Source organism: Arabidopsis thaliana, chromosome 5, assembly GCF_000001735.4.
Source record: "Arabidopsis thaliana chromosome 5, partial sequence".
In the NCBI taxonomy this organism is placed as follows: Eukaryota; Viridiplantae; Streptophyta; class Magnoliopsida; order Brassicales; family Brassicaceae; genus Arabidopsis; species Arabidopsis thaliana.
Genome location: NC_003076.8, coordinates 2,752,802 through 2,770,535, shown reverse-complemented (window position 1 = coordinate 2,770,535; position 17,734 = coordinate 2,752,802). Strand labels below are relative to the sequence as shown.

The 17,734-nt window shown below is 39.7% G+C and overlaps 6 protein-coding genes and 1 long non-coding RNA gene across 10 annotated transcripts; 3 read left to right on the top strand and 4 right to left on the bottom strand.

Annotated features, from left to right (window-relative positions):
• Window positions 1-253: 253 nt before the first annotated feature.
• Window positions 254-4,894, top strand: ILP1 (GC-rich sequence DNA-binding factor-like protein; the record flags this gene model as incomplete). The annotated part of the gene is made up of 6 exons (NM_120941.2): window positions 254-1,366; window positions 1,620-1,787; window positions 2,399-3,078; window positions 3,249-3,531; window positions 3,632-3,921; window positions 4,363-4,894. 6 exons carry the CDS (start codon window positions 254-256, stop codon window positions 4,553-4,555), a joined length of 2,727 nt encoding a protein of 908 aa, NP_196472.1. The 3' UTR covers window positions 4,556-4,894.
• On the bottom strand, window positions 4,375-4,620 carry AT5G01555. The gene has a single exon (NR_142517.1). It is a non-coding gene; the product is annotated as an other RNA (long non-coding RNA).
• On the bottom strand, window positions 4,802-6,713 carry AT5G08540 (ribosomal RNA small subunit methyltransferase J). Its single transcript, NM_120940.3, has 6 exons — window positions 6,170-6,713; window positions 5,991-6,086; window positions 5,707-5,884; window positions 5,533-5,630; window positions 5,328-5,389; window positions 4,802-5,258 (listed from the first exon to the last, which is right to left on the bottom strand). The coding sequence occupies exons 1-6, from the start codon at window positions 6,620-6,622 to the stop codon at window positions 5,105-5,107; spliced, it is 1,041 nt and encodes a 346-aa protein (NP_568200.1). The 5' UTR covers window positions 6,623-6,713; the 3' UTR covers window positions 4,802-5,104.
• Window positions 6,714-7,082: 369 nt separating this feature from the next.
• Window positions 7,083-8,507, bottom strand: AT5G08535 (D111/G-patch domain-containing protein). Of its 4 annotated transcripts, NM_180463.1 has the most exons (5): window positions 8,275-8,507; window positions 8,019-8,094; window positions 7,942-7,943; window positions 7,596-7,826; window positions 7,104-7,347 (listed from the first exon to the last, which is right to left on the bottom strand). In NM_180463.1, the coding sequence occupies exons 4-5, from the start codon at window positions 7,812-7,814 to the stop codon at window positions 7,216-7,218; spliced, it is 351 nt and encodes a 116-aa protein (NP_850794.1). In that variant the 5' UTR covers window positions 7,815-7,826; window positions 7,942-7,943; window positions 8,019-8,094; window positions 8,275-8,507; the 3' UTR covers window positions 7,104-7,215. The 4 variants fall into 4 exon arrangements, with proteins under 4 accessions (NP_568199.1, NP_001330978.1, NP_001330977.1 ...); NM_120939.3 differs by lacking the exon at window positions 7,942-7,943 and having other exon boundaries at window positions 7,083-7,347; NM_001343017.1 differs by having other exon boundaries at window positions 7,100-7,347; window positions 7,596-7,943.
• A 9-nt stretch (window positions 8,508-8,516) lies between these two features.
• On the top strand, window positions 8,517-11,219 carry CI51 (51 kDa subunit of complex I). Its single transcript, NM_120938.4, has 3 exons — window positions 8,517-8,812; window positions 9,231-10,706; window positions 10,925-11,219. The coding sequence occupies exons 1-2, from the start codon at window positions 8,810-8,812 to the stop codon at window positions 10,686-10,688; spliced, it is 1,461 nt and encodes a 486-aa protein (NP_196470.1). The 5' UTR covers window positions 8,517-8,809; the 3' UTR covers window positions 10,689-10,706; window positions 10,925-11,219.
• A 776-nt stretch (window positions 11,220-11,995) lies between these two features.
• On the top strand, window positions 11,996-15,392 carry AT5G08520 (Duplicated homeodomain-like superfamily protein). Its single transcript, NM_120937.5, has 2 exons — window positions 11,996-13,171; window positions 14,547-15,392. Exons 1-2 carry the CDS (start codon window positions 12,795-12,797, stop codon window positions 15,064-15,066), a joined length of 897 nt encoding a protein of 298 aa, NP_196469.1. The 5' UTR covers window positions 11,996-12,794; the 3' UTR covers window positions 15,067-15,392.
• AT5G08510 (Pentatricopeptide repeat (PPR) superfamily protein) lies at window positions 14,787-17,544 on the bottom strand. Its single transcript, NM_120936.4, has 2 exons — window positions 16,511-17,544; window positions 14,787-16,413 (listed from the first exon to the last, which is right to left on the bottom strand). Exons 1-2 carry the CDS (start codon window positions 17,435-17,437, stop codon window positions 15,805-15,807), a joined length of 1,536 nt encoding a protein of 511 aa, NP_196468.1. The 5' UTR covers window positions 17,438-17,544; the 3' UTR covers window positions 14,787-15,804.
• Window positions 17,545-17,734: the final 190 nt, after the last annotated feature.

The following is a 17,734-nucleotide window of genomic DNA, read 5'->3' as shown; positions in this document are numbered from 1 at the left end:
ATTTCCTCAAACGAATTTGAAGTTGAACAAGAAAAAAAATTCCTATTTTATTTAAAATTAAAAAAGAAAACAATTGTGAAATTTATATATTTTTCCTTCTTAAATTTGTCCCTTTTTTTCTTTCTATGACATACAAGAGGATCATAAAAGCAAAGCAAAGGATTAGTTCAATTGCAATTCTCTAATTCAAAGTTTGGATCCCTAACTGTAAAATCCCTAATTCGAGAGAGAGAGAGAGAGAGAGAGAGAGAGAATGGGAAGTAACCGTCCTAAGAATTTCCGGCGGCGAGGGGACGACGGCGGCGATGAAATTGACGGTAAAGTTGCTACCCCCTCGTCAAAACCGACTTCGACTCTTTCCTCCTCGAAACCTAAAACACTCTCAGCCTCGGCCCCGAAGAAGAAACTCCTAAGTTTCGCCGACGACGAGGAGGAGGAAGAAGATGGAGCTCCCCGTGTGACGATAAAGCCTAAGAACGGCAGAGACCGTGTCAAATCCTCTTCCCGTCTCGGCGTTTCGGGATCTTCTCACAGACACTCTTCAACCAAGGAACGTCGTCCCGCTTCTTCTAACGTGCTTCCTCAGGCCGGCTCTTATTCGAAAGAGGCGCTGCTCGAGCTCCAGAAGAACACACGGACGCTTCCTTATTCTCGCTCTAGTGCCAATGCCGAGCCGAAGGTAGTGCTTAAGGGTTTAATCAAACCTCCGCAGGATCATGAGCAGCAGAGTCTGAAGGATGTAGTTAAACAGGTTTCGGATTTGGACTTCGATGAGGAAGGGGAAGAAGAGCAGCATGAAGATGCGTTTGCTGATCAGGCAGCGATTATTAGAGCCAAGAAAGAGAGGATGAGGCAGTCACGTTCAGCACCGGCGCCTGATTACATATCACTAGATGGTGGTATCGTAAATCATTCTGCTGTTGAAGGAGTCAGCGACGAGGATGCGGATTTTCAGGGAATTTTCGTCGGTCCGAGACCTCAGAAAGATGATAAGAAAGGTGTGTTTGATTTCGGTGATGAAAATCCTACTGCTAAAGAAACCACGACAAGTAGTATTTATGAGGATGAGGATGAAGAAGATAAGTTGTGGGAGGAGGAGCAATTTAAGAAGGGTATTGGTAAAAGAATGGACGAAGGGTCGCATAGGACTGTAACTAGTAATGGGATTGGCGTGCCTTTGCATTCTAAACAGCAGACACTGCCACAACAGCAACCGCAGATGTATGCTTATCATGCCGGGACACCAATGCCGAATGTTTCTGTCGCTCCTACCATTGGCCCAGCTACTAGTGTTGATACATTACCAATGTCACAACAAGCCGAGCTTGCCAAGAAGGCATTGAAAGACAATGTTAAGAAGCTTAAGGTATTGCTCTATGAACTTGGCTTCTTCATATCTATGAATCTGCTACCTTCTCGTAGGGTTTTATTAGTATTCTCCGTATTTGTATGCTGTTAATAATATTCTAGTTGATTATTAGTTGAGGTGGATTTTTAAAACTTAATTCACCATAGATGTTTTCCTAGTTCTCTTTGCCATTTGACTGATTTTCCTTATGACTTATATATCTTAGAATTATATATCTTACGAACTGAATTTATTTTGAACTATTTGCCAGGAATCTCATGCAAAAACGTTATCCTCCCTTACCAAGACAGATGAGAATCTGACTGCGTCGTTGATGAGTATCACAGCTCTTGAAAGTTCGCTATCTGCAGCTGGAGATAAGTATGTGTTCATGCAAAAACTCAGAGACTTCATTTCTGTTATCTGTGACTTCATGCAGGTATGCTTAATTTAATGTTGTGTTTGTACTGGTATACATGTTGCTTATGTTGCAGGCTCGACTTTTATTCTATTTTTGGTACCAATAGTTAATGCTTTCTTAGTAAATCTCAGTTGCCTGCATAGGATCATGAATCCAAGGGAAAATGGAATAGATTAGATTTAGTGTTATGTTGCATTTGTTTTTGTTTTTTTAAATCTTAATCTCTAAGAAAACAAAGAAAAGATGAGCTCAACCCATATTTTAAGGCAAATCTAGGTTCTCATGGCATATGTTGGAGTTGGATTTCATCTTTATGAAAGCAAACGATTTTTGTAATATTGAAACTAAAACTGGTTTTACACTAGTTTTACTTGACATAAAACAAAATATTTGTCCCATATAGAGCTGTATGGATTCTTTATGCATAACGTATACCTTCATAGAATGGAACTTCTAGCTGGTCATTCTTTCAAGTGTTGTCCAACTATGAAAACGAACGACCAGTTGTGAACCCTACCATAATTTTTATCTATACTGCTTTTGGATTGCCATATTCGTAAGCACAGTTGGAAGCCAACGTAATTCTAAGAATAAAACTCCTAATTACTGTTGTGAATTTTGTTTTGCAGAATAAGGGTTCATTAATTGAAGAAATTGAAGATCAAATGAAGGAACTTAACGAAAAACATGCTTTATCTATTCTAGAAAGGAGAATTGCAGATAACAATGATGAAATGATAGAGTTGGGGGCCGCAGTGAAAGCAGCAATGACAGTTCTAAACAAACATGGAAGCAGTAGTTCAGTGATTGCTGCTGCCACAGGTGCTGCGTTGGCTGCCTCTACTTCTATAAGGCAGCAGATGAATCAACCAGTTAAGCTTGATGAATTTGGCAGAGACGAAAATCTGCAGAAGCGCAGGGAAGTGGAACAGAGGGCTGCAGCCCGGCAGAAAAGGCGAGCTCGATTTGAAAATAAGCGTGCATCAGCTATGGAGGTTGATGGACCTTCTCTGAAAATAGAAGGAGAATCAAGCACTGATGAGAGTGACACTGAGACTTCAGCTTATAAGGAGACAAGAGATAGCTTACTTCAGTGTGCTGATAAGGTCTTTAGTGATGCATCTGAGGAGTACTCCCAGCTTTCAAAGGTGAAGGCGAGATTTGAGAGGTGGAAGCGAGACTATTCATCAACTTATCGTGATGCTTACATGTCTTTGACCGTTCCTTCCATCTTTTCACCTTATGTAAGACTGGAGCTTTTGAAATGGGATCCTCTTCATCAAGATGTGGATTTCTTTGACATGAAATGGTGAGTTACTCGCAGTTTCTAACTTTCCTAATTATACAAACATACATTGTCAAACACAGTTCACATATACTATCTAGTAGGCATTAGTCTCTTAAGAGGGTTAGCTAAAAAATTTGTTTAGATTTTTTTGCATTTTTGGAAGTGATCTAACTTGTAATTCGTGGCTCCAGGCATGGGTTGCTTTTTGATTACGGGAAGCCAGAAGATGGGGATGATTTTGCACCAGATGATACTGATGCCAACCTTGTCCCTGAGCTAGTAGAAAAGGTTGCAATTCCAATTTTGCACCATCAGATAGTTCGTTGCTGGGATATACTTAGCACCCGGGAGACAAGAAATGCTGTTGCTGCTACAAGCTTGGTGACAAATTATGTTTCTGCTTCGAGTGAGGCCTTAGCAGAACTATTTGCTGCTATTCGTGCTCGCCTTGTTGAAGCCATTGCAGCTATTAGTGTATGAATTTGAATTCGTTACATCTCCTACTAATTTCCTAATGAGTCTGCTATGAGACTCTGGACTAATGATATCCTCTGATTTGTTCTTTATTCTCCAGGTTCCGACATGGGATCCTCTGGTATTGAAGGCTGTACCTAATACTCCACAAGTTGCCGCATATAGGTTTGGGACATCAGTCCGTCTTATGAGAAATATATGTATGTGGAAAGACATCCTGGCGCTTCCAGTGTTGGAGAACTTGGCTCTTAGTGACCTTTTGTTTGGAAAAGTTCTACCCCATGTCAGAAGCATTGCATCAAATATCCATGATGCTGTGACAAGAACTGAAAGAATCGTTGCTTCTTTGTCTGGAGTGTGGACAGGACCAAGCGTCACACGAACCCACAGGTAAATGATTTAACAATCAAATCTGAAATTTTACTTTCTCACACATGAAGGTTTCTCATGGTTCATTGTAACGAAGCATTGTAGTTGCATCTTGTGATGTTGCATATTGTTTACCTTTACAATTTACAGTCCATCTGCATGAAAAGTTAAAAGCTTATTTTCCAAGTGCACGAAAGCAAGTAAAGTAAAGCTGTCGAATCGGGACTAAGATGTTTAAATTACATAATTTTATCTTGCAAAATCTGGGCAATTCTTTCAAGATTAGGAGTATTGGTCAGGCTATGGTCTTTATGTTTTTTTTTTGGGAATCTCATTCGTCTTAGACCAATCAATTTCATTGTTTATCTTCATTTGGTTCACATGATATCTGCATCTCATATTTGGACGTTATGTTGAACCTTTGCCTTGATACATACTAAAATATTTTATTTGACTTTGCAGTCGTCCGCTGCAACCTCTTGTGGATTGTACTCTGACACTTAGAAGAATTCTCGAGAAAAGGCTTGGCTCAGGACTGGACGATGCGGAAACCACTGGTCTCGCCCGCAGATTAAAGAGAATACTAGTCGAGCTCCATGAACATGACCACGCCAGGGAAATTGTCAGAACATTCAATCTTAAGGAGGCAGTTTGACCAAAAGTTTATTGATGGGAAACTGGAAAGTCAACACAGAAATCTTTAGCCTCAGGTTATCAGGCTCACCTTTCGGGCTGTACCAGCAAAGGCTCATCGATTTCAACATCGAGGATTACAAGATTTTCCCTAGGATTATTAGGCTAGCACCAAAACCTTCCGGAATCCATTTTCAGACACAGAAGAGTTTTAGTACTTTGGCTTAATGTAAGTGTAACCTCTTGTGGTTGTAGAAAACCTTATAATAAATATAAGCTAAAGTATCTCGAGTCTTTTATTTTTCCCTTTATATCTGTATGAGTTTAGATTTAGCAAAGACAATATTATTTCTATGAATATAAGCCCCAACTTGTATTGCTGTGCTGCACTATAGATGCAGTTAATTTGTATTACGAGCTGTGTCATGGTTTTTTGCAAAAGACAATTTCTGTTGGAATCAGACGTCTTCTGCTGTAAACAACACAACTTGGGGTATAAGTCAAAGAACAGAAGAAGAAAACCCCCTTTGGAAAGAATCTACTGTTGAAAGTTGGTCGTTGAACAAACATCTTAGGAAGTGGTGTTAGAGTCATCTTCTTCATTTGAATCTTCTTCTTTATCCGAAGAAGACTCCGCAGTTTTCTCAAATTCCACCATTTTCTCAAGTGCCTCTATGTCTCCAGCTTCAGCAAGAGCGTGTATCCGCAGCTTCTCTGCGTCTTCACTGAAATGTTTTGTAGAGATGGTCAAGTAAAAGGAACATTGTAAAAGCATAAGAATAAAGTTAACATACTCTGTAACGCCGAATATTTCCTTGACGATTAAGGAGTTGTCTTTTGAGCAGAAGTCAGGAAGCTGTTGAAGAGAGAATGGAGTTAGAAAATCTATCACACATCGAAAACATTGTATGCATATTTGACTTCAGGATTAGATCAACGAAAATGTTGAAAGAGTAAGCAGATTCTCTCAAGTACAAGTAATGTTTCCACATTGATTACCTCAGAAAGATAGTAAATCTTTCCAAAAAGCGCTTGCACGGCGAGTTTTCTCTTGAATCCTTTTTCGGTAAAGCCTTGCATTTTCATCACTACCGGACCTGCCAAAATCAAATATGTCAAGAGCAATAAAGAAGAGACTGCCACAATAGAGAACCTTAACAAAGTTTTGGTTACCTTTTTCCTTGACAATACGACGAGAGATCTCATTTAAAATCTCAGGAATCTGAGAATCATTCAAACCAGAAGCTTTTCTTAGATGAATGAGATCAGCAACAAGGTCGGGATTAAACGGTTTCTCATTCAACGCATAACGAATGTATTTCCGCAATATCTCCTCCATGTTAAACTCTGTCTGGATTGTAGAAAAACAAAATTCAGCATCCTCATGTCAAATTCTGAACTGGAAATGATTAAGAGATCAAACCAAAAGATTAGTGACATGTTATATATATTCTCACCTTTTGTTCAAGTGCCTTAAGCTCAGAGCTATGCACTGTTCCAGCTTTCCTTAATAGCTCATCTATAGATCTGCAAAGCATAGCATTCTGATTCACCTGAAGAGATTCAAAAAACCAAAATTGAATTAGTTTTTTTTTTTTTAAGTAAGGATCACAAAAGAGAGAGTGGAATCAGAGACCAGTTTCTTGCGCTGAGCTTTAGGAGAAGAGAACTTCTGAACGGTTTTGACGAAAGCAGTGACGAAAGTGACGCCGGCGTAAGCTAACGGAACGGCGAGCATCCACGGCAATTTGCTACTTCCAACTCGAGGACCAGGAATCGCCTGACTCACCGATCCAGTGAACTCGACTAGGTCTAACGCCTTCTCTTGAATCCACGGCATATCTTCCTCTACTTCCTCTTCTGTTTCCTCCTCCACGCTCGAATTCTTCTTCGCTGCCGGTGTCGGCGCCGTGACAGTCTCCGATTTTTTCTTCGGCGCTGCGGCGGAAATAGAGATGTGTTTCGGTCTCAACTGACGGAGAGAAGGTAGTGGTGCGAACAGTGGTGTTAGAGGGAGAAGGAATGGTTGGCCATTGTTTTGGGTTCGAGTCTGGAGAAATTGAGATGAAGGAAGGAGAAGAGACGTCATTGTTGAAGCTCGACGATTTGAAAAGTCGGCTTCGGATGCGGCGGGGCTCAACAGTAGTTAGCTTGTCGGGGAACTACGACGGAAGGTGAAGGAAGAAGATATAACAATTTCTATTTATTTGAAGGGGTCATTAATGGGCCTTTTTTACTCGGCCCATTTATTTTAACTATAAACGATCATCAAATGGTTTTTAACAAGAAGAAAAAGTGAATTCAGCAGACAGCAGACATAATAACAAATGGATTAATTACCCACACAAGCTAGAATTTTTTGTTACTCCCATGTTAAATCGGATTATTATCCCAAATTTAGTTCACAATATAAAGTGATTTGGTCATGCTAAATGCATGGGTACCAATGCAAGGCACATGAACATACACTTTAGAAACTTGCTAACAAAAACCTTTACTTGAAGTGTCTGCATTAACTTCATTTTCTTTTCCCATTTTCTAAAGGTATAAGGTTGAGCGCATGATTCTATAACTATTTTTCTTCATTGATAAGGCAATAGAACAGAGTTATTCTAAATTTGCAGTAAATACAGAAGCTTTTGGAACATTCAGGTCAATAAGAAGTAAAAGAATAAAACCTAGTTATACATTATCGGGCCAGAACTCCCTAAAGAAGGCTCGTTCAAATTCTTTTTCCTGTAAATGTTTTTCGTGCTCCATCATCTTCCGCATTTTCTTCGAAAGTTTCTTACTCTGCTTTGAGACTTCTTCATCCTGAAAATTTTAGTAAAGAAAAGATAAGTTTCGATGCCTAACTTGAAAACAAATGAAACATAAAAGCTAATGGCAACGTGATAAGCCAAAAATCAAGTCCAGCACTATTGAGATATGAAGTGTCGCTGATGCAGACTTTCAAAAAATAAAATCAGATGAGACTCTTTATCAATGCCTGAACACTTCTTCATCATTAGCTATTTTCAGATTTAAAGGCTATCGCATGTAAGGGTTTTAAGAAACAAGACCTTAGCCTGAGGCTGAGCCACTTTTCTCTTAGCTGGTTGTTTAGCTCCCACTCCTCGTTTGTTATGTTTTGGCTCTGCTTGTAGAGGCACCAATATACCCTGTTCAGCGATTCCAAGACCAGTGCCTTCCTTCCAGCCATGCTTCTTTAGGAGCTGAAACCCAATGTTGGACGAATTTATAGCAGCCAATGAACTGCTTGATCCAGAGGACTCACCCATAACGCTCGACACCTGAACATGTTAACTCACAATTGTCAATAAAAACAAAAGGAATGCACATTCAGTTCTGCTTACTTCTTGTAGTCTATTCAATTCACAACTAGAAACAGACCCAAAAGTTTCCTACCACTGAACAGTAAACAAAATGTTAATAGGTTAAATGCAGCACAAAATAGAAGAGATGCATCCAGAAATGAGTTATACCTGAAACCTATTAGCAGATTCAATGACAGCCCATGAACTTGTCGAAACCGAGGAATCTCCCATAAGAAATCGAAACCTAAATACAATGAACCAACCATCAGAAATATTGTTATCATCTAAATTCAGGGTTCAATTAAAGCCAAACACAAGAATTCGCTTATGTTGATTATTTCCTGGAATAAATTAGAGCAAATTTCACAAACCATGAGCCTGAATCATCAAAATATTAAGATAATAATAGATAGACGGAACTCACCAAAAACGTGAAACTCAAGCAGTCACCGAACAAAACGAGACCAATGAACCCTAGAATCACCGAGACGATCTGATGAAAACTGAGTGAAAATCGCTTCAATCTCTTCCTCTCTCTATCGAACCACCGCCTTTGCTAATCGCCGGCCTGTAGCAGTTGGATCGTCTTACGGGAACTGAGAAAATTATAAAAAGACGCCTCTTATGTTTCTAAATGCTAATTGTTCCCAATACTTTATAATTATTTCATATTCGACCCACATATTTTACGTTTATCGAAGTTTAGGATAGTTTCATACCGGACCAGAATATTTGGGCCTGGACCAAGAGAGGCCCATAAAATAGAGAGAAGCTTAACGTCAAGAAGACGCGGAGTAATCTAAACCAAACAGCTTATCTCGAGTTCGTCGGTCTCAGGTGGGCAGTGATTATAACTTCGTCTCCGTGTCTGTTCAAGCTCCCATTCTTGTGGCCTTCACGCTTCAGGAACAAAGACCAGTATCTCTCTGAAAGACTACTTCTCGGAAATTTTCGTCTCCATGGTAAGCAATCTCTTTTCGCGCACTCACTTTGATGATCTCCGTTTTCATTTCTAGGTTATACGATTTTCTTCTCGATCGCATTTGTTAGGGTTTTCAAAATTAAGACTTTGAGTGTATTTATCTTGAATTCAGCTGAACAATTTCAAAATGCGGCATCTTCTTATACATAGATCTAGCGGGTTATGATTGATCTGGTCGAGCTTATCGATTTAGAGCGATTGGGTTTATTCACCTGCTTTTGTTGGTTTTGTTTGGTTTCCTAATGTTGAAACAGCGATTTTATACGCGACACTTAACTCCTGTATCATCAATTTTACTGATTTCGTGCTTCAATTTTTTGTATGCTTTTAAAGTAGATCATGTGTTACTTTGAGTTAATTTGCCATTTACCGTCTTTGTTATATGGATTTGATGATAGGCACCCGTGAGGGGGATTCTTGGCTTGCAAAGGGCAGTGTCCATTTGGAAGGAAAGTAACAGACTGACTCCAGCTTTGAGATCATTCAGCACTCAAGCTGCATCCACTTCCACCACTCCACAGCCTCCTCCACCTCCTCCGCCTCCGGAAAAGACTCATTTCGGTGGTCTCAAGGATGAAGATCGGATTTTTACTAATCTCTATGGTCTGCATGACCCATTTCTCAAAGGCGCGATGAAGAGAGGTGATTGGCATAGGACCAAAGATTTGGTGCTCAAGGGTACTGATTGGATTGTCAATGAAATGAAGAAATCTGGACTTCGTGGACGTGGTGGTGCTGGTTTCCCTTCTGGTCTTAAGTGGTCCTTTATGCCTAAAGTTTCTGATGGCCGTCCCTCCTATTTGGTTGTCAATGCTGATGAGAGTGAGCCTGGAACTTGTAAAGATAGGGAGATCATGCGTCATGACCCTCACAAATTGTTGGAAGGGTGTTTGATTGCTGGTGTTGGAATGAGAGCTAGTGCTGCGTATATTTACATCAGGGGTGAATATGTGAATGAGCGTTTGAATCTAGAGAAGGCTAGAAGAGAAGCGTATGCAGCTGGTCTCTTGGGGAAGAATGCATGTGGTTCTGGTTATGATTTTGAAGTTTATATCCACTTTGGTGCTGGTGCGTACATTTGTGGTGAAGAGACTGCGCTTCTTGAAAGCCTTGAAGGGAAGCAAGGAAAACCTAGGTTGAAGCCTCCGTTCCCTGCTAATGCTGGTTTATATGGTTGTCCCACAACTGTTACCAATGTGGAAACAGTGGCTGTTTCGCCTACCATTTTAAGGCGTGGACCTGAGTGGTTTTCTAGTTTCGGTAGGAAGAATAACGCTGGGACAAAGCTCTTTTGTATATCAGGCCATGTAAACAAGCCATGCACGGTGGAAGAGGAGATGAGTATACCTCTCAAGGAACTGATTGAGAGGCATTGTGGAGGTGTTAGGGGTGGATGGGACAATCTACTTGCTATCATCCCTGGTGGTTCATCTGTTCCTCTGATCCCTAAGAACATTTGCGAGGATGTGCTGATGGATTTCGATGCGCTCAAGGCTGTCCAATCAGGGTTAGGAACTGCAGCAGTCATTGTGATGGATAAATCAACCGATGTTGTGGATGCAATTGCAAGGCTCTCTTACTTCTACAAGCATGAAAGCTGTGGGCAGTGCACTCCTTGCAGAGAGGGAACAGGTTGGCTTTGGATGATCATGGAGAGAATGAAAGTTGGCAATGCAAAGCTGGAAGAGATTGATATGCTGCAGGAGGTAACCAAACAGATCGAAGGACACACAATCTGTGCATTGGGTGATGCAGCTGCATGGCCTGTGCAAGGTCTGATAAGACACTTTAGGCCAGAGCTCGAGAGAAGGATCAGGGAACGCGCTGAAAGGGAGTTGCTACAGGCTGCTGCTTAAGTACCTTGTTAACCAGAGGTTTGCATCTCCAGTCCTTGCTCTTTTAATCTTCTGTTGCAAACTTAAAAGCTGAGGTCTAGAGTTTACGCAGCCTTTTAGAATGTATTTGTGACAAGGTAGACTGCTCTGTATCTAATTTCTTTGGGCATTTCAAGAACTTGAGCCGTAATGAACAGTTAGTTTCCGTAACTATCTTTCTGCTCTATCCCTGTCTTACAAAATTGATGTTTTTGCAGGGAGTTTGCTATTATTCTCCATGGAAATAAAATCTGAATGAACAACTAGTAACGGTTTTGGGATGCAAAGCTACTTCAGAAGGAGAAGAAGGTAATGTAATTTGTTTGAATGGTTAATGTTAAAACTCTCTTAAAGTTGTATCAGAAAGAGCGCGATTTGCTCTTTTGCATTACTCTACTTTCTTTATTGTTTGCTTGTTATGTTTATTCGAGTATGAAAGCACATTTTGGGAACAACCAAAGAAACCCTTTTCATGTTTGAAATAAAGAATGCTCCTTTTTGGGTTTATAAGTAGTTCACATAGCAAATAAATTATAAATCAATGTTTCTTTTTGGCATTTTCTGAAAAATATCTCTAGGATATAAATTGGTATATCATTGTTCTGTATACAACTTGATATGATAGTCCAAAATTAGTTTTTTTGGATAATGTATAACCAAAATGTGATTAGTCCCAACTTGATTTCGTAAAATCAAACAAAGTAGAAATCATCTTAAAACTATAAACTAGAAATTTCTAAATGGAATAACTTAAAGAATAAAATGAAATGGAAGTGATATATATATTCGCATTGAAATGGAGAAAGAGAGAAAAAGGAAAAGAGATAAATGAAGGCAAGGAAGACCTGTGAGGGTGATGGGGACCGGTCTGATTGGATATTATTTTTGGAGGATATTTATGGATAAGACGTCAACATCTTCCCTAACTTCTTTGTCCACCTCTCCCACCTTTTTCCCCCCTTTTCCAATTTCTTTACTTAATCGATAGAACTACTGAATCAACAAGTTGTTGTATGATGAAATTACATAATCACATATTTGCATAACTCGGAAAGTCGTCATATAGGCAATTAGCATCTTTGTTGTTTTCGATTTTCGATATGAGCTTAAGTTTGAACAATGTTTACAAATAGTTTGATATAGTATTTCATTGCCTTTTATAATCACCGTACAAATAATTATTATTCATCAATGATTGCCTCCCCAAATGTCACCAAAAGAAAAATCTAGTCACATGCGAAAGCATTATGAAAGTGAAAAAAGAAAAAACTGATATGAAATTACCAACGATGAGGAGTAGCAGTAATAAAATACATATGGCATAATTTGGTCAACAAGGAAATTCCAATATGAATTGGAAGTGTAACAAATAATAAAAGAGTCAACAATACCAAAAATAACAACAGCGGACTTGAGCTGTGAAAACTGTTGCTTATGGTTTTTATTCACTGTTTCTTTGTTTTGAACTTCCCCTTCCTTTAACAATGGCGTTTTGACCCCTCCCTATCTCTCTCTCTCTCTCTCTCAGTCTTCTGGGTTTTTCCTATTCCTCTTTCTCTCTCTCTCCTTCAAGTTGCTGCAATCCCTTGAAAACCCAATAAACCCCCAATTTTCCATTTCTCATAAAGTTCACATTTTTCCTTCTTCTTCTTCTGCCAATTCTCTGATTCCCTCGTTTCAATCTCCGTTTTGCTTTGCCTATCAGATAAATTTCTTCTTGCTTTCCTTTCTATCTCATAACGATAAGTTGAATTAATCTTTGCGTCTTAGTTCATCAGTAGAGAGAGTAGGGTTTTTTCCGCTTATTTTTAGGGAATTTCATTTTGTTGGAGGTGAGAATCTCTATTCGAGTCCCCAAGATTCTCTTTATATCCCTAGTTTAGTTGTATGGTTGGGTTTTGATTGGAATATCAAGGGGTAGTTTTTAGCTAGGTTCACTGATACTTGGAAGATCTGAGTTCTTTGGGATTCTGTTAAGTTTGTGGAGATCTAAAAGACACGAAATTTGTAGAAATCTGGTTGATATCCCAGACTTTTAGAGGGATTAGGGTAGATTCTATAGAATTTGAGGCGGGTTTGATTGGAATTATGACGGTGGAGGAAGTTAGTGATGGTTCTGTGTGGAGTAGGGAGGATGATATTGCCTTTGAGAGAGCTCTAGCCAATAATACCGATGAATCAGAGGAACGGTGGGAGAAGATTGCTGCAGACGTTCCAGGCAAAAGTGTTGAACAGATTAAAGAACATTACGAGCTTTTAGTTGAAGATGTTACTAGGATTGAATCAGGATGTGTGCCTCTTCCTGCCTATGGGTCTCCTGAAGGATCGAATGGCCATGCTGGTGATGAAGGAGCAAGTAGTAAGAAAGGAGGTAACAGTCATGCGGGAGAGTCTAACCAAGCAGGTAAATCAAAGTCCGATCAAGAACGACGAAAGGGTATCGCGTGGACAGAAGATGAGCACAGGTGAACTTTGTTTATTTTTGCTGCTAATCAGTTTCTGATTCTTCTTATTCTTTTATGATTCTTTCCAAATTATGTTTGTTCTGTGCTCCATGTCTTCATTGTGTTCTAGAACATTAATATTATTTCTCTTAAGTGACAATTTTGGTACTCTTGGGTGTCTAATTCTGTGAACCTTTAAGACATCAAGAGTTTTCAAAGTCATACTGTAGTTAGAAGCAATACCTTCACTGGAACTTTTAGGTCCTTGGTCTCCTATCTGATACTTTAAATTAAAAAAGGATGAATTGAGTTTTTTTTAGGGGGCACTGACCCGAGGTTACTCTAGAGGATGCTTGAAAGAAAAGTAGAGATTTCTTGAAGTGGTTTTAGTTTCGTGATTGTTTTAAAAGTCTCAGATGTTATTGGAATTATAACTTGGCATGGGACAGAGAAAGCTGTTCTCATAAATTCGCTTTACCTCCCTGTCCTAGTTGCTATATCATTACATCCACCATGTTAGAGATGATGGAGAGATGCTATCTAACCCCCGGGACCATTTTGACCATCTTTTTCCACCACTTGTTGAAGCTAGATGCTGTTTTACATGGTGAAACAGTCCATCCAACCTCTGTTATTGGAGGAACCCCACCTTCCTTTTAGAAAGAGACAAAAAAATCTTACTTTGAAGTTTAGTCTTCATTTTTCTCTCTTGAAGATGCAAGTGGTTTTGGGACCTTATTAGGGTAGATAAGGCGTAAAAACTAGAGTTAAGTATATAATGGTTATATTAGTGGCATATAATTAGTTACTGGACTGTTTTCTCACTTGCCAAAGATATGGGAAACTGATGTAACAGTAAAATCTATCTTTGTTGATTGAATGTTTTGCTGGGAGAGTTAAAAAAAATGCTTATCTGTCTGATTGAAACCTTTAAAAGAGATTCTTACACCATTTTTATAAACTTGTGTTTTCGCCATTATCTTGATCTACTCCCGTGTCATCTTGATAATTTGGTGGTTTACATGTGCTTTTTCGAGAAATTGGATTTTGGCGGTGATAGAAGAACCTCCTGGACAAGAAATCACGAGGTTCATTTTCAAATACGTTGTACGGGTGTTTAGAAATGTCTTTCCTGCTTAGTTAGGAGATTAAAATCCAGTGGAGAAGCAATTTAGAAGTAGGGTTCTGTATACTTGTGTGGCATTCTATCTGCAGATTAGCTGTTGAGGTAGATGCAAGACAAGACCTTACTGTGTTACCTGCAATTGGTTTTAGACTGTTTCCGTTTAGCAGTGGTTTGTGTGTTTTCATCTTTGAGACTATGGCCTGGAAGTTTCTGCCCTTTTGGTTATGCAGCGATTCTAATGAGCTGTTGTCTGTCTTTTCTATGTTACAGGTTATTTCTTCTTGGTTTGGATAAGTACGGGAAAGGTGATTGGCGTAGCATTTCTCGCAACTTTGTAGTAACAAGAACACCGACCCAAGTTGCGAGCCATGCTCAAAAGTATTTCATTCGTCTAAATTCAATGAACAAAGACAGAAGGCGATCAAGCATTCACGACATCACTAGTGTTGGCAACGCAGATGTCTCAACGCCACAAGGACCAATCACTGGTCAGAACAACAGCAATAACAACAACAACAACAACAACAACAACAGTTCTCCTGCTGTTGCTGGAGGAGGAAACAAATCAGCCAAGCAAGCCGTCTCTCAAGCACCACCTGGACCTCCTATGTATGGAACACCCGCCATAGGTCAGCCAGCAGTTGGAACACCAGTGAACCTCCCAGCTCCACCTCACATGGCTTATGGAGTTCATGCGGCTCCAGTCCCTGGCTCAGTGGTTCCTGGTGCAGCAATGAACATTGGTCAAATGCCGTACACCATGCCGCGTACACCAACGGCTCATAGGTAACTCGAAAGCACCTTTGCTGTCATAGTGCACTTTGTTTTTAGGTGTAAGAAAGAAGATGTGTAAAGGATTTAGTGAATATTCAAGCTTGTTCCTTGAGTGAGTTTTTTTTATTACTTAGTTTGTGGGGATTTTGTATGAGGTCCGAATAAGATATGAAGATGACATGATTAGTTTCCAGACTCGAGAAGCAAAAATACTCCTGTTTGTATGTGAACACAATAAAGCCTCTGTTATGAGACTTACAACAAAGCAACATTGTATATCTTGTTCTCACATTCAACAATCTCTTTGAATTATCAACTGCAACGTGCAATTCCTTATTTTGAAGTTGTAACTCATTTTGGATCTTGTATAATGATATATACTGTGACAGAAAATTCGTAGTTGAAGAAAAACAGAAGCAGATTACAAAGAATAACATAAGAAATACACAGATATTTTATAGCAAGCACACCCTCTATTAATCACATTTAGGACACATATGATATGCACCTGACATGGAATTTCAAAAGGAATAGTGAAAACCAGTGATAATATCGTCTCAATCCATGTCAGCTTTCTTCAACTATTCCGTCTCATCTCTTCGTGTTCGATCTACCTCGATATCCAACTAGTCTTCTTACTCAATGTGTACCAACGTTCATTTGATTGAACATAGGAATGTAAAGACACCAAAATCACATACAGTTTCAAAAGATTCAGTCATTGTTATTGGCAAAGTGAACAAAACATCTACTTTCATATGCATAGTTGTTCAGGCTGAAGCAAAGAATCAAAGCGACTCTTTTCCAGTTTCATTCTCCTGAAAATCTCCTCAAGAACCTGATAGATCTCATAAGATCTTGGGTGTGATTTATCTTCCACAGTAAATTTATGAACATCAACTCCAACTTCCACAAAATAGCTATATCCAGCAGCCTTTGTCATCGTTTCCTTCTTCATCAACTTCCGCATCCTCAAAACTCCATCCCACTTCTCATTGGCGGCGTAGATATTTGACATGATCACACAGTTACCTGGATTTGTAGGTTCAAGCTTGAACAGTGCCTCACTTGCTATCTCTGCTATCTCAACATTTCCGTGGAAACTACAAGCACCCAGAAGGGTTCCCCATACGACAGCATCTGGTTTCATTGGCATTGTTTTGATGAGATCATAGGCTTCTTGCAGCTTTCCAACACGCCCCAAGAGATCGATCATGCATCCATAATGCTCTAGCTTTGGGGAAATCTTGTGAACTTCCTCCATGGACTTGAACAATTCTTGGCCCTTCACCACCATCCCACCATGAACACAAGCTAGCAACAATCCAACAAATGTCACTGCATCGGGTTTCTCACCTTCTCGCTGAAGAATCAACAGAAAACCATAGGGGGTTAAAAACTCTTACAATCCAAGGAATCAACATGCTTGAATTGAAGGAACAAACAAAAATGCAGCTCACCAACATTTGGGCAAAAAGCGTAAGAGCTTCGTCATGTTTCCCGTGAGTAGCTAGACTACCAATCATGGAGTTCCATGAGCACAAATTTCTCTGGTTTCCAAGTTCCTCGAATAAGCGTTTCGCTACATCAATCATTCCACATTTTGAGTACATCTCTATTGTGGCATTACACACGTAAATGTTATCAAAGAACCCGTTCTCTCTAGCATAGCCTTCTAATCTTCGGCCAATCTCCAATTCCCCCAGATTCGCACAAGCGGGGAGTACACTAACTACAGTAATATGGTTTGGTTTCACGGACTTGTCTTTCTCCATACACAAAAACATCTTTAAAGCTTCAGAGTAATTCCCGTTCTGAGAAAACCCAGAAATGACGGTGGTCCACGAGGTTACGTTCTTACGAGGCATTGAATCAAACAACTCCATCGCCGCCTTCATATCACCTCGTCGTTGGTAGCCCGTGATCATTGCATTCCACACGGGTACATCTCTCTTAGACATTTCGTCGAACACTCTGCGCGCACAACACAAAGCTCCTAGCTTCGCATAGGCAGTGATTAGGGTAGTGCAGCAGAACGAATCGGACTCAAACCCAGATCTAAAAAACTGAGAATGAAGCAACCGTAAAGGTCGAGCGGAAGAAAACGAAGCAGAAGCTGCGAAAATGAAATTGAAAGTGTGGTGACTTGGACGGAGACCATCGAAGGAGAGGAGATTATAGAGGACGATAGATTCATGGGGCTGGTGATGAACATAGTAAGCTTGAATGAGCTTGTTGTAGAGGAAAGTACAAGAATTTTGATGATGATCGAAGAGTTTTCGGGCATAAACAAGGTTTGGTATCAGAAGCAATCGTTGTAAGAGATCTTTGGTTTCGTCTACGCCTGTTCTCAGACAGTGCGCGTGGAGTTGCTTGATCCCATTCATTCACAATCCCCACCTTTCGCACGTGCTACGAATGCGCCAAAATCTGCCATATACACGACGTTTATTAGCATTAATTATGTGTATTGGACTCAAATTTTCAATAATTGCATTGCTAAAAGATTTGAGACTACGGCCCATATAAGTCAGCAGCTAACACGACGCCGTATCAACTGACCCACCTTACTACGGCCCATATATCTTATTTCTTACAAAACTAGAAAATTACAAATTTATAGTTTAATATAAAAGCTTTTATGATATCTAAAATAGATAGGAGAATTTATGATAAAATTGGAA

Coding starts and splice junctions, on each gene's coding strand:
- AT5G08540 (NM_120940.3), bottom strand. CDS start 6,622: ATGACGTCTCTTCTCCTTCCTTCATCTCAATTTCTCCAGACTCGAACC. Junction 5,885..5,990: donor TTAAGGCACTTGAACAAAAG/GTGAGAATATAT, acceptor TCTACAATCCAG/ACAGAGTTTAACATGGAGGA. Junction 5,259..5,327: donor GAAATATTCGGCGTTACAGA/GTATGTTAACTT, acceptor AAAACATTTCAG/TGAAGACGCAGAGAAGCTGC.
- AT5G08535 (NM_120939.3), bottom strand. CDS start 8,081: ATGGGAGATTCCTCGGTTTCGACAAGTTCATGGGCTGTCATTGAATCT. Junction 7,827..8,018: donor AATCTGCTAATAGGTTTCAG/GTATAACTCATT, acceptor TAACATGTTCAG/GTGTCGAGCGTTATGGGTGA. Junction 7,348..7,595: donor TGGCTCAGCCTCAGGCTAAG/GTCTTGTTTCTT, acceptor TAAAATTTTCAG/GATGAAGAAGTCTCAAAGCA.
- AT5G08520 (NM_120937.5), top strand. CDS start 12,795: ATGACGGTGGAGGAAGTTAGTGATGGTTCTGTGTGGAGTAGGGAGGAT. Junction 13,172..14,546: donor TGGACAGAAGATGAGCACAG/GTGAACTTTGTT, acceptor TCTATGTTACAG/GTTATTTCTTCTTGGTTTGG.
- AT5G08510 (NM_120936.4), bottom strand. CDS start 17,437: ATGAATGGGATCAAGCAACTCCACGCGCACTGTCTGAGAACAGGCGTA. Junction 16,414..16,510: donor CGCTTTTTGCCCAAATGTTG/GTGAGCTGCATT, acceptor TTGATTCTTCAG/CGAGAAGGTGAGAAACCCGA.